This window comes from Canis lupus, chromosome 25 (assembly GCF_011100685.1).
Source record: "Canis lupus familiaris isolate Mischka breed German Shepherd chromosome 25, alternate assembly UU_Cfam_GSD_1.0, whole genome shotgun sequence".
In the NCBI taxonomy this organism is placed as follows: Eukaryota; Metazoa; Chordata; class Mammalia; order Carnivora; family Canidae; genus Canis; species Canis lupus.
The window spans coordinates 605,233-620,487 of NC_049246.1; the positions used below are offsets into that span (position 1 = coordinate 605,233).

The 15,255-nt window shown below is 38.7% G+C and overlaps 1 protein-coding gene across 3 annotated transcripts in view; it reads left to right on the forward strand.

Moving 5' to 3' along the window:
* MRPS31 (mitochondrial ribosomal protein S31) overlaps window positions 1-10,844 on the forward strand; it is a 34,155-nt gene extending 23,311 nt beyond the window's left edge. For all 3 annotated transcript variants that reach the window (XM_038573150.1, XM_038573149.1, XM_038573151.1), the window contains one exon: window positions 10,540-10,844. In XM_038573150.1, the coding sequence (XP_038429078.1) occupies window positions 10,540-10,769 (230 nt within the window). In that variant the 3' untranslated portion in view covers window positions 10,770-10,844. The remainder of the gene's footprint in view (window positions 1-10,539) is intronic.
* Window positions 10,845-15,255: the final 4,411 nt, after the last annotated feature.

Consider the following 15,255-nt stretch of genomic DNA (forward strand, 5'->3'; position numbering starts at 1 on the left):
CCATACTCTGGTGTGGGAATCAAGGAAAGGTGAAAAAAGCCCAAGGACTTTTTAGTTGGGCAAATCACGGTACAGATCCAACTCTCTTAGTGATTCGCCATTTGCCTTTGAGGAAACTATTTAACCTCTAGAGGTTAAAATACTAGATGTGTCTCCTCGGTTGTAAAATTAAAGATATCTCATTGAAAGAATGTAAGAAGTAAGACAGTTATTTGAGTTGCTTAGCGCAGTTCTTGGTTTATAATACATATAAATGGTATTCACCCCCTGATGTGAACACAGATTTTTAAAAGGAGAAAAAAGTTAACAATACATTAAGGGAAGATTTCATTATTTGATGAAACTTGGATATTCTAAGTCCTGATAGTTAAAAACATGGTTTTAAGACCCAATATTGAAGTAGGATAACTTGTGACTTTATTTAGGAGAGACAGTGATTAGGAGTTCAAGTTTTGAGTGAATTGTATGCTTAATCTCACTAAGCCTCATGAAATAATGTCTATGAAATAAGGGCAATAATGATAGGATTTATTTTACAGGATTCTTCTGAGAAACAAGTGAGGTTGTACAAGTAAAGCATCATCAACCATCATCATCTCTGTTCCTACAACAATATTGTGAAAGGGTTTACTATACTAGAAGGATCTCAAATCTTTTTTTTTTTTTAAGATTTTATTTATTTATTCATGAGACACACAGAAAGAGAGAGAGAGAGACACAGGCAAAGGGAGAAGCATGCTCCATGCAGAGAGCCCGATGTGGGAGTTGATCCCGGGTCTCCAGGATCACACCCTGGGTCAAAGGCGGCGCTAAACCACTGAGCCACCCAGGCTGCCCAGGATCTCAAATCTTAAACTATTAGTGAGGATGTGTATTTTCTAGGAACCACCAAATAGGGTAACTGGAAAATAAGAGTTAGTGTACATTCTCATCAAGAGTAAAACACTTCAGTTCATCAAAATCTTAATTGTCCAAACTCCAAAGGAATTTATCTTAAATTTGACCTGGTTGTTGAGAAAGTTTAATTTTTACAAAAGGAAAAAAAAAATATGTCTCTTGGTCAGGTTAGGGAGATAAATGTGACAAGTTTCCGTATGCACTCTGCATATTATTGATGCTTTAGGGTGGGTGGGAAGGGGAGGTATCTCATTTCCAGCTCCTTGAGGCAATTGTTATCTGAACGAAAAACAGGAAAGGAACTGTGGAAACTCTCTCACTTTGATCACTCCCCTCAGTATACACTTAGGAACTTCAGAATACTTTGAGAGACTGGCATTAGAATTTGGAGCTTCAAGAGTTCGATAATATTCTTCTGTATTTCTTATTTCTAAATTTTAAGATTAGTAAAATGTCATGTACTCTCTACTAACAGCTTCCAGAAGATTAACTTTGATGCTTTTGGGGAAAGGTGTTTTATTTTTAGGGGTGAGTCATGCCATGCCAGTTTCTGAACCTAATACTGAAAATGACAAAATGACATGTCCTGTGTTTATAGCTTTGCTTCCCAGTGCTGTGTTTTTCATTTATGTAAAAAATTAGTTTGTTGTTTTACCACATAAAATATATAAATTATTTCCCAGTTTTTTTTTCTAAATTTTTTTTTTTTTTTTTTTTTTTATTTATGATAGTCACAGAGAGAGAGAGAGAGGCAGAGACACAGGCAGAGGGAGAAGCAGGCTCCATGCACCGGGAGCCTGATGTGGGATTCGATCCCAGGTCTCCAGGATCGCGCCCTGGGCCAAAGGCAGGCGCCAAACCGCTGCGCCACCCAGGGATCCCTATTTCCCAGTTTGAAGTAGCTTTTATCCAGTTTGGGTTTTTTTGTTTTTGAGAACTGGTTTACGCCTTCTGTCTTGCTTTGTCAGCATAGGGATTTATAGGAGCAGTAAGGTGGCATTATTCCTACTTAGGTTTTGTAGTAGTTATTATATATTGGATTGATTTAAAAAATCATTTTTATTTTAGCTTTGACCTTGACTTTAAATTTAATCATGTTTGCTACTACCCAGTCAACAGTCTTGCTCTTGAATATTCTTTAGCCATATATATGCCACCAAAAAAGTGTAAGTGTAATGTGTTGTCAGTTTTTGATATGTAACATGCTACCCCTGAAACTTAGTACAACTAAGTTATAACTGATCATGAATTTATGGGCTTTCTTGTTAGTTTTGGCAGCTTAGTTGAGGGCGGTTCCCTCTAGAGTGGCTTGTTTCACATGTTTGGTTGTTGGTGCTGGCTGTTGTCAGGGGAGATGGAGGTAACTGGGTTATATGTCACTCATCATCTCATAGAGTAGCTTGGGCTCTACTACATGGCTGTAATAGAGTTCCTAGTGGCAAGGAAGAGCAAGGATTAACATGTAAGTACTTTTCAAGCCTTTGTTTGCACTGTGTTTAGTAATATCGCATTGACCAAAGCAGGTCACTTGGCCAATGCTGAATCAAGTGTTTGAGAAACAGCCTCCATTTATGGGGAGAATGACAGAGTCACATTGTGAAGGGGCATGTATAGAGGCATAGAAGTGATATGTGGCCATTTGTCAATCTGCCACCTTGATTTAGTTTGTATTTACTTTAGCTTCAATAAAAATAACACATAGATCTTTAAACGTCCAAATAAATTAAAAAAAAATCTCTTTCAGTAAATATAAACTAACTCCAAGTAAGTAGAAAGCATTTAAGACTTTTATTTTGAGAGAATTGTATATTCACATGCCATTGAAGAAGTAAGTATCCTGGTTAGCCTTTACACAGTTTCACCCAACAGTTACTTCCTACAAAATCATATTACAGTATTACAGCCAGGCAATTGACATTGATACAATTCAACCATGTTCAGTTGTCACCAGTTTTATAAGTACTCCTTTACATGTACATATTTAGTTCTGTACAATTTTATCACATATGTAGACTCACGTGACCACCACTGCAGTCAAGATACACAGTTCCATCACTTCAAAGAGCCCTCGTATAGCCCTTTTGTGACCACACCTGCTTGCCTTCCACTGCCTCCCTTTCTTAGTCCTGGATCCCTCACAATCACTAAATCCTTTCACCATTTCTATAAATTTGTCACTTCAAGGAATATATACGAATATGATCTTACAGTGTGTAACCTTTGGGAATTAACTTTTTTTAACTCAGCCTGAATAATTGTCTGGAGATTTATCCAAGTTGTTGCATCTATCAGTATGTTTGTAGCTTGTTTTTAGTTGAGTAATAGTCCATGATTTGAATGTGACATATAGTTTGTGTAGCCATTCACCTGGAAAAAGACATCTGGCTTGTTAACCAGTTTGTAATCTCTACACCTAACATGGGGCTCAAACTCATAACCCCAAGGTCAAGAGGTGCATTACTCTACCAACTCAGCCAGCCAGGTACCCCACATGTTTAGTTTTTGTTTTCTAAGATTATATTTATTTATTTGAGAGGGAGTGCAAGCATAAGCAGGTAGAGGGGAAGAGAGAGAGGGAGAAACAGACTTCCCACTGAACAGGGAACCTGACATAGTACTCGGTCAGGACCCTGAGATCATGATCTGAGCCAAAATCAGGGACACTTAACCAACTGAGCCACCCACACACGTCCACTGCATGCTTAGTTTTTCTTTCTTTCTTTCTTTTTTTTTTAAGATTTTATTTATTCATGAATGACACACACAGAGAGAGAGAGAGAGAGGCAGAGACACAGGCAGAGGGAGAAGCAGGCTCCATGTAGGGAGCCCGATGTGGGACCCGATCTCAGGAGTCCAGGATCACACTCTGGGCCAAAGGCAGGCGCTAAACCGCTGAGCCACCCAGGGATCCCGCATGTTTAGTTTTTTAAAGGAACTTCCAAACTTTTTTCTAGAGCGGCTGTGCCATTTTATATTCCCACCAGCAGTGTGTGAACGACTAGCTTTTAATTTTCACCAGCAGTTAATAATGTCACTATTTTTTTTTAGATGTGTTTACATTCTGATAGATGTGTAATGATAGCTCATTTTGGTTTTTTTTTTTTTTTTTTTTTAAGATTTATTTATTTATGATAGTCACAGAGAGAGAGAGGCAGAGACACAGGCAGAGGGAGAAGCAGGCTCCATGCACCGGGAGCCCGATGTGGGATTCGATCCCGGGTCTCCAGGATCGCGCCCTGGGCCAAACCGCTGCGCCACCCAGGGATCCCTCATTTTGGTTTTAATCTGCATTTCCCTAATGGCTAGAGAGGTTGAATGTGTTTTTCTTGTGTTTGTCATCTGTATATCTTCTTCAATGAAAAGTCTGTTCTTGTTTTTTAAGATTTTATTTTTTTATTCATGAGAGAGAGACACGAGGGGAGGGAGAAGCAGGCTCTCTGCAGGGAGCCTGATGTGGGACTCAATCTCAGGACCAAGGATCACAACCTGAGCCACAGGTAGATGCTCAACCACTGAGCCACCCAAGTGCCCCAAGAGGATTTTTTAATATTTTCCAGACACTAGTCCTTTATTGAATATTTGTTTTGCATTGGGGCGTCTGAGTGGCTCAGTTGGTTAGGCATCCAACTCTTGATTTTGGCTCAGGTCATGTCAGAGTTGTGAGATCAAGCCCCAAGTCAGGCTCTGTGCTGGGTGTGGAGCCTGCTTAAGATTCTCTCTCACCTTCTCCCTGTGCCCCTCCCTGGCTCGTTCTCTCTTAAAAAAAGAAGACGACTTGGTTTGCAGTCTGTAGTTTGTCTTTGCATTCTCTTAACAGAATCTTTCACAGAGCAAAAGTTTCTCATTTTGATGGGGTCCAGTTTTTCCTTTTATGGATGGTGCTTTTGGTGTCATGTTCTTGGCCAGCCCTTGAACTAGATTTTGAACTAGATCGATCTTCTTTCTTTCTTTCTTTCTTTCTTTCTTTCTTTCTTTCTTTCTTTCTTTCTTTCTTTCTCTCTTTTCTTCTCTTTTCTTCTCTTTTCTTTCTTTCTTTCTTTCTTTCTTTCTTTCTTTCTTTCTTTCTTTCTTTCTTTTCTTCTTTTCTTTTTTTCATTTTTAAGATTTTGTTTTTAAGCATTCTCTGTACCCAACGTGGGGTTTAAACTCATAACCCCAAGATCAAGAGTCACACGCTCTACTGACTAAGCCAGCCAAGCACCTCTCCCCCCTATATTTTTTTCTATAAGATTTATAGTTTTAAATTTATGATCCATTTGGGGTTAATTTGTATGAGGTATGACATTTAGGTTGAGGTTCTTTGTGTGTGTGTCAGTAGATATCCAGTTCCTCTAGCACAATTTGTTGAAAAGACTATCCTTTTATCATTAAATTGTCTTTGCACCTTTGTTTAAAAAAATTGGGCACATTAGAAACGACAAATACCCACCATTTGTTTCGATGTGGATGGAACTGGAGGGTATTATTCTGAGTGAAATAAGTCCATCGGAGAAGGACAAACATTATATGGTCTCATTCATTTGGGGAATATAAAAAATAGTGAAAAGGGAATAAAGGGGAAAGGAGAAAAAATAAGTGGGAAATATCAGAAAGGGAGACAGAACATCAAAGACTCCTAACTCTGGGAAACGAACTAGGGGTGGTGGAAGGGGAGGAGGGCGGGGGGGTGGGGGTGACTGGGTGGCAGGCACTGAGGTGGGCACTTGACGGGATGAGCACTGGGTGTTACTCTGTATGTTGACAAATTGAACACCAATAAAAAATAAATTTATTTTTTAAAAATTGGGCACATTTGTGTTTGTCTATATTTGTCTATATTACTCTACCAGGGCTGCCATAATAAAATAGCGGAGATTGGGTGGCTTAAAATAACAGATTTATTTTCTCATATTTCTGGAGGCTGGAAGTCCAAAATCAGGGTGCCGGCAGGTTTTATTTCTCCTGAGGCCTCTTTTCTTGGTTTGTAGATGTTTGTCTTCTCTTTGTCTCTTCATGCAATCTTTTCTCTGTGGGCACTCTTCATATTTCTTGCTCTTCTTATAAGGACACCAGTCTATCCTATTCGATCAGGGCTCAATTGTTACAACTTCATTTAACCTTAATTACCTCCTTAAATGTCCTATCTCTAAATATAGTCACATTGGGGATTAGGACCTCAGCCTATCAATTTTGAGGGGTTATAGTTCAATCCATAATAGGGTCTATTCCTGGGCCCTCTCTTCTGTTCTGTCAATCTGTGTGTCTGTCCCTCTGCTAATACCAAGTGCTTTTTTTATTTTTTTAAGATTTCATTTATTTATTTGAGAGAGAGAGAGAGAGTGCAGAAACTGGGGTGGGAGGGGCAGAGGGAGCCTGACACAGGGCTTGATCCGGGGACTCTGAAATCAAAACCAGGACCTGAGCCAAAGGCAGATGCTTAACTGACTAAGCTACCCAGGCGTTCCTGCTAATACCACACTTTTGATTATTGTAGCTATTTCAGTCAATCTTAGCATTATTGGTCCTATTTTATTCTTCTCTTTCAAGATTGTTGTAATATTCTAGGTCTTGTGCCTTTCCATATAAATTTAGAATAAACTTGTCAGTGGCACTTTCCTGAGATTTTGATAGGAAGTATATTCAACATAATAGATCAGTTTGGAGAGAATTAATATCTTAATATGTTGAGTCTTCCAATTTAAATGTAATTAGAAATGTGACTGATTTTTTTTGTGTTGATGTTGACTAGCTCTAGGAGGGGTTCTTTAGTAGATTCTTGGGGATTTTCTATGTAGACAAACATGTCATATATAAATAGGAATGGTTCTATTTCTTTCTTTGCCATCTATATGCCTTTGCTTTCTCCCTTATTGCGGTGGCTAAACTTTTAGTACTGTGTTGAGTAAAAGTGAAAGAGCTGACTTTGTTGTCTAGGAACTTAGGGAAAAAGCCTTTAATCTTTCACCATGAAGTATGATATTAGCTATATAGATTTTTTTGTAGATGCTCTTTATCAAGTTGAAGTAGTTTTTCTTTTTTTTTTATTTTATTATTTTTTTTTAATTTGGTGAGAATTTTTATCAAAAATAGGTGTTGTGGAGCAGCCCGGGTTTAGCGCCGCCTTCAGCCCAGGGCATGATCCTAGAGACCTGGGATCAAGTCCCACGTTGGGCTCCCTGCATGGAGCCTGCTTCTCCCTCTGCCTCCTGTGTCTCTGCCTCTCTCTCTCTCTCTCTCTCTGTGTGTGTGTCTCTCATGAATAAAGAAATAACATCTTTAAAAAAATAGGTGTTGTGGGGTGCCTGGGTGCCTTAGTTGGTTAAACATCTGCCTTTGGCTCAGGTCATGATCCCAGGGTCCTGGAATTGAGCCCCATGTCAGGCTTCCTGCTCAGCGGGGAGTCTACTTCTCCTTCTCCCTCTGTCCTTCCCCCTTGTGCTTTCTCAAATAAATCAATAAAATCTTTAAAAAAAGGGGGGGGGGGTCCCTGGGTGGCGCAGTGATTTAGCGCCTGCCTTTGGCCCAGGGCGCGATCCTGGAGACCCAGGATCGAATCCCACATCGGGCTCCCGGTGCATGGAGCCTGCTTCTCCCTCTGCCTATGTCTCTGCTTCTCTCTCTCTCTCTCTGTGTGACTATCATAAATAAATAAAAATTTAAAAAAATAAAAGGGGGGGGGTGTTGTGTCATAGGACATTCCTTCTTTAACCCTTTGATATGATGGATTACATTGATTTCCAAATGTTAAACCGCCCTGCATAGCTGTTTTAATTCCCACTTAATCTTGGTATATAAATCTCTTTATTAATTGTTGGTTTGTTTGCTAATTTCGTTAAAAGTTTCTGCCTCCAAGTTCATTAGAGATAATGGTTTGTAACTCTCTCTCAGTTCATTTATTTGTTTTGTGGTTGTGTCTTTGGTTTGATAACAAGGTAATACTGGCCTTATAAAATGAGTTAGGAGTATTTACTTTCTGGAAGAGATTGTGTAAAGCTGGTGTTAGTTTTTCTTTCAGTGTTAAATAAAATTCTCAGTTGAAGCCATGTGGGCTGAGGAATTTCTTTTTTGAGACCTTTATTTTTATTTTTTTAAAGATTTTATTTACTTATTCATGAGAGACAGAGAGAGAGAGAAGCTCCAGAGACACAGGCAGAGGGAGAAGCAGGCTCTGTGCAGGGAGCCTGATGCGGGACTCAATCCTGGGTCTCCAGGATCACACCCTGGGCCAAAGGCAGGCACTAAACCACTGAGCCACCCAGGGATCCCCTTTTGAGACCTTTTAAACTACAAATTCCTTTTCTTTAATAGTTATGAGACTATTCAAGTAATCTATTTTATTTTGGCTTGAATTTTGGTCCTTTAGTGCATTTTTTTTAAGTTGTCCATTTTTTTAAGTTGTTGAGCTACTTGTTTGTGGTATTCCCTTATCCCTAATGATTTCAGTTTTTATAGCAATAACTTCCTTTTCGTTTGTGTCACTCCTCTCCTCTTTTCTTTATCAGACTTAATAGAAATTTATCAATTTTACTGATTCTTTTTTTTTTGAAGAACTAGTATTGGTTTTGTTGCTTTGTCTCTATTTTTCTGTTTTCAATTTTACTGATTTTGGATGTTTTCTTTATTATTTCCTTCCTTTTTCTTTCTTTTTTTTTTTAAGATTTTATTTATTTATTTATTTATTCATTCATGAGAGAGAGAGAGGCAGAGACACAGACAGAGGGAGAAGCAGGCTTCAGGCAGGGAGCAAGATATGGGACTTGATCCTGGGACTCCAGGATCACGCCCTGGGCTGAAGGCAGACACTCAACTGTTGAGCCACCCTCCTTCATTTTTCTTGCTTTAGGATTATTTTGCTCCTTTGCTAGGTTCTTGAGGTGGGAACGTAGATTATTGATTTGAGATTTTTGCTCTTAAGTATTCATTTAGTGCTACATGTATACCTCTTAGCACTGCTTTAGTCTTGTCCCACTGATTTTGATTTGTTTTGTTTTCATTTTTCATTCAATTCTGAGTGTTTTCTGAATTATCTTTGAGATTTCAGCTAGACCTATGAATTATTTTTAAGTATATTTAATTTTTAACTGTTTCCTATTGTCTTTCTGTTACTGATTTCTAGTTGGATTCCATTATGATCTGAGAATGTACTGTGTATCACTCCAGTTATTTTAAATGTCTTGTAGTTTGTAACCCCGCATGTGGTCCAGCCAGGTGAATGTTCCGTGAATGCTTGAAAAGAATTCGTATTCTGAAATAGTTTGGTGGAGGGTTCTGTAGACATCAGTTTGATAATGTTTGTTGATGTTGTTCGGAGCTGCTTTATCCTGGCTAATTTTCTACCTCATAGTTCTCAAAGTTACTGACAGTAGACTGTTGAAATCCCCACTATAACTGTCAGCTTTTCTATTTCTCCTTTATTTCTATCATATTTTCTTTCATGTATTTAGAAACTCTGTTGTTTAGTGCATATGTAATTCACTCTTTGTGGATTGACCCTTGAGCCTTTTGTTATGTAATGTTTTTCTTTCTCCCTAGTAATTTTCTTTGCTCTGAAGTCTCTTTTGTCTGATAATCATATAACCACTCATGCTTCCTTTTTTTATTTTTATTTTTTTTAAGATTTTATTTATTTATTCATAGAGAGAGAGGCAGAGACACAGGCAGAGGGAGAAGCAGGCATCATACAGAGAGCCTGATGTGGGACTCTATCCAGGGTCTCCAGGATCATGCCCTGGGCTGCAGGCGGGCTAAACCGCTGCGCCACTGGGTCTGCCCTCATGCTTCCTTTTTTTAAAAATTTAATGTTAAGATACATTTTTCTCCATCTTTTTCTTTTCAAACTACCTATGTATGTTGTGTTCGAAGTGAGTATCTTATAGAAAGCATATAGTTGGATGCATTTTTTTATACCTACTCTGCAATCTGTATCTTTTGATCAGTGTATTTATTTTTTTTAAAGATTTTATTTATTTATTCTTGAGAGAGAGAGAGGCAGAGACACAGGCAGAGGGAGAAGCAGGCTCCATGCAGGGAGCCCGACGTGGGAATCGATCCAGGGTCTCCAGGATCAGGCCCTGGGCTGAAAGCGGCGCTAAACCGCTGAGCCACCCAGGCTGCCCTGATCAATGTATTTAGATCATTTACATTTGAAGTAATTATTGATTTGTTAGGACTTAAGTCTCCTATTTCATTACTTGTTTTCTGTTCATTTTCTCCATTTCTCATTCCCCTTTTTGGGGCGGCCTCATGTGCTCTGCTTGAACATGTTTTAGGATTCTATTTTGTTTTATTTATGTAAATTTTTTTAGTATAGTTTGTAAAGTGTTCTTAGTGGTTGCTTTAGATTTTAAGTTTTCATTAGCAGTAGCTGCTGCTACACTTTGAACATGTATAATATGCTAAGAGTTATAAAAGAGTTGTATAAGCTGTGTGTCTATGTAATCTTTACAGAAACCCCACAAGAAGGTTTCTTTTTTAATCTTCATTTTATTCCCCAAAACTGTTGCTCAGAGAAGTTAATTTGCCCAGTCACACGGTTGTTAAATTGGTGGGCAAACCTAGGTCTAACTCCAAGGTTCATGGCTTTAACTGCAATACTCATCAATGTTAATTTTATGGTAGAGGTTATACACCAAAATTATAATGGATTTTTATCTCATTTCCTAGGTTTTGATGATGAGGGTTCGGAATTTCATGAACATATATTTCTGGATATACACCTGAAAGATTTTCCAAAGCAAGGACCAATTCGCCACTTCATGGAACTGGTGACCTGTGGCCTTTCCAAAAACCCATACCTGAGTGTTAAACAGAAGATTGAACACATAGAGTGGTTTAGAAATTATTTTAATGAAAAACAAGACATTCTAAAAGAAAATGGCATAGAGTTCAATTGAAGACCATGGAAATTGTTATTTCAAGCTGTTGGAGATGGGTATTATAACTAAATAAAATAATTTACTAAAAATTTTCCTATACTGTGTTATTACATCTGATTTGAATGGTATAAATGTAAAATTGCTTAAAAGTATATAATGCTGGGACGCCTGGGTGGCTCAGCAGTTGGCGCCTGCCTTTGGCTCAGGTCGTGATCCGAGGATCTGGGATTGAGTCCTGCATTGGGCTCTCTGCGAGGAGCCTGCTTCTCCCTCTGCCTATGTGTCTCATGAATAAATAAATCTTTATTTTAAAAAATTCATTAAAAATAAAAAATAAAAGTATGTAATGCTAACTGAAGAATATTCTTTCGTGGAGAAAAGTTGTCAACATTCACAGATTCAACTAGCAATTCTTAACAAGAAGAATATCTTAGAATTAGTAATTTTTAAGACACCCTCGTTTAACCTTTTTCTTTTCAGTGACTATACTTCTTTGAAATAAAATTATTAGCCAATATCTGATGACTTCAGAGTGCTGTAACAGTTGAGATGATTTACAACCAGCTTTATATGCACTATGTCTATCTACATACACATATATTTTACACATTTGTATATAGACATATTTATATTTTTTTTATATTTCATCCTAAATTAACTACCCTTGCCTAAGTCTGGGTCACCAGTGAGAAGTAACCTTGTAGAAATAAGCAGCTTATTCTAAACCCTTCTTGTCCTTTAGGTCTTCATGCCAAACTTAGAACTATTTATTTTCTCTTACATTAGCAGTGTGACTCAAATTCATACAACTCAAAGGAATGAAGATTCTAAAAAACTCACAGGAAGAATTTAGCTTACAGTGGTTGTAGGCCAGTGGTGTTTTAGGCCCCTGGCATAAGCAAATGAAAATCATACGAAGGAACCTATCGACTCAGGATTCAAATTATAAAATACATAAGGAAACAAAATAGTGCGCCTGTACACAAGCAGAAGCAGACTTGGAAAGCCTTTAAATTTTGGGCTTTGGGCACCTGGGTGGCTCAGTCTGTTAAGCATCTGCCTCTCGATTTCAGTTCAGGTCATGGTCTCAGTGTGCTGAGACCGAGCCCTGTGTCCAGCTCCATGTCTTTCTTGAATGAATAAATAAAATCTTAAAAAGCAACAAAAAAAATTGGGATTATGTTCTTTTTGCTTAAAGCACATGTTTAGGAGGGTAACGGCCTGTTGTTAGCCAACTACTTTTGTTTATCTGACAAATGTATTTAACCTTTACTTTTAAAAAAGATTTTGAGAGAGCAAGAGCACAAGCATAAGCGGGGGTGGGGAGAGCCAGGGGGAGAGGGAGAAGCAGACTCCCTGCTAAGCAGGGAGCCCAATGCAGGGCTTGATCCCAGGACCCTGAGATCATGACCTGAGCCAAAGGTAGATGCTTAACTGACTGAGCTACCCAGGCACCCCTTAACCCTCACTTTAAAGATATTTTATGTTCTGTACTCCTCTCCCACTAGTATGACATGAGAAAAAATAACCAAAAAGAAAGCAACAAAGACTACAAAGGATACACAAAAAAAGCTAGTAAAAATAAATCCAAACATATCAGTAACTATGATAAAAATAAGTGAACTAAATGCTGAAAATAAAAACCTTTAGGTGGGGCAGCCCTGGTGGCGCAGCGGTTTGGCACTGCCTGCAGCCTGTGAGTGTGATCCTGGAGACCCCGGATCGAGTCCCACGTCAGGCTCCCTCCATGGAGACTGCTTCTCCCTCTGCCTGTGTCTCTGCCTCTCTCTCTGTGTCTATGAATAAATAAATAAAATCTTTAAAAAGAAAAAACTTTAGGTGTCCCAATGTACTTATAAAGAATGTATTTGTTGTTGGGTGCAGTTATGACCAAGAGATTACGGTCTGTGAATTGATGTCTTTTATAAATCATAAAAAATCCTCATCCATTAACTATTCAAAGATAGCTTCTGACCCATGTCTTCTTTTCTCTCCTGGAAATCTGATTGCACAACTGTTACCTTTAAAAAAAAGAAAAAAAAATTTTTTTAAAGTCGTTCTCCATGCCCAATGTGGGACTTGCACTCATGACTCTGAGATCAAGAGTCACATGCTCCACCAACTGAGCCAGCCAGGTGCCTAAGAAATGTTACCTTCTTTTTTTTTTTTTTTTTTTAAGATTTTATTTGTTCATGAGAGACACAGGCAGAGACATAGAGGGAGAAGCAGGCTCCCCACGGGAGCCTGACATGGAACCCAATCCCAGAACCCCAGGATCACAACCCGAGCTGAAGGCAGATACTCATCCACTGAGCCATCCACGTGCCCCCAAAGTTACCTTATTTTTTTTTTTAATTTTTTTTTTTTTTTTTTAATGATAGTCACAGAGAGAGAGAGAGAGGCAGAGACATAGGCAGAGGGAGAAGCAGGCTCCATGCACCGGGAGCCCGACATGGGATTCGATCCCGGGTCTCCAGGATCGCGCCCTGGGCCAAAGGCAGGCGCCAAACCGCTGCGCCACCCAGGGATCCCCCAAAGTTACCTTCTTACATCAGTCTTTACCTCTCTTTCATATTTTTTCTGTTTTCTTCTCTGCATTACATATGGATTTTTTTTAGGTAGGCTCCATGCTAGGTAGTTGGTTTTGGTTTTTTGTTTTTGTTTTTGTTTTTTAACGATTTTATTTATTCATGAGAGACAGAGAGAGCGAGAGAGAGGCAGAGACGGAGAAGCAGGCTCCATGCAGGGAGCCTGATGTGGGACACGATACCGGGACTCCAGGATCACGCCCTGGGCCGAAGGTGCTGCCAAACTGCTGAGCCACCCAAGCTGTCCATGTTTGTTTCTTTTTAAGGAGGCTCAACATAGGGCTTGAGTTCCCGACCTGAGATCAAGACCTGAGCTGAGATCAAGAGTTGGATGTTTAATTCATGAGCCACCCAGATGCCCCCATATGGATTTCTTTATTTTTTTTAATACGGATTTCTTTAGATCTACTTTCATGTTTAATTTGTTACACTCCCTCAATTAAATTCTTTTCCAAAGTCTAGTCACTTTTATTGTCACCTCCTCTGTATTTTACTCTATCTTACATATAGTTCATAGTATGAATATGATAAGCCCAATATTCATTTATTTATTTACTTATTTGAGAGAGGGCAGGGGAATCTCAAGCAGGGTCCTAGAACTGAAACTGCATCAGGCTCCCTGCTCAGTGGGGAGCTTATTTCTACCTCTCCCTCTGTCCCTGCGTGTGTGCTCTCTTTCTCTCTCTCTTGCTCACTCTGCCTCTCAAATAAATAAAAACTTAAAAAAATAATAAAAAACATACAGAAAGAGAGAAAAAATTGTCATTATTAGAAAGTCTATGTTTATGTAGTAAAAAAATAATCTATAAACTGTAATAAGAGAATTTAGCAAGTTTGCAACCATATTTTTATAAACCAGTGACAAATGATTTATAAGATACTGTTCATAGGAGCATCAAAAATATAAATGAATAAAATCTTAATGAAAGCTATTTAGGGGGACACCTGGGTGGCTCAGCAGTTGCGTACCTGCCTTCGGCTCAGGTCGTGATCCCAGGATCCAGGATCAACTCCCACAATAGGCTTCCTTCGAGGAGCCTGCTTCTCCCTCTGCCTGTGTCTCTGCCTCTCTCTCAGTCTGTGTCTTTCATGAATAAATAAATTTTTAAAAAAAATTTTTAAAGAAAGCTATGTAGGATGTTTGTGAAGAAAACCTCTTAAAACTTTAATGAAACATAGTAAGTAATAAAAAAATAATGAAAAAAGGACGCCTGGCTGACTCAGTCAGTAGTGCATGAGACTCTTGATCTCAGGGTCGCAAAATTTGAAATCCACATTGTGCATGGAACCTACTTAAAATAATAATAATAATAATAATGAAAAAGATTTAAGTAAGTAAATGGATAAAAAGTTCATGGATAAGAAGACTCAATATTATAAAGATTTGATTCTTTCCAAGTTTATCTATATATTGAATGCAATTTCATTAAAAAATCCCAACAAGGTTTTTCATAGAGCTTCACAAATTTATGATAAAGTTACAGGGGGAAACAACTGGAAGAGCCAAATGTTATTGAAAAAGGACACAAGATGAGGTGAGGGAGTTGCCTTGATTTGAAGTTATCCAGACTTATCATAAAACTATAATTTGTTTTTAAGATTTTATTCATGAGAGACACACAGAGAGAGGCAGAGAAGCAGGCTCCCTGTGAGAAGACTGGTGTGGGACTCGATTCCAGGACCCAGAGATCATGCCCTGAGCCGAAGGCAGACACTCAACCACCAAGCCACCCAGGCATCCCTCATAAAGCTATAATTACTTGACAACAGGATATTCCTCACGGATATAGTTAAATAAATTTGTGAATAAAATAGAAAACACAGAGGGATGTCTGGGTGGCTCAGTGGTTGAGCATCTTCCTTCAGCTCAGAGCATGATGGTGGGGTCCTGGGATGGAGCCTGCTTCTCCCTCTGC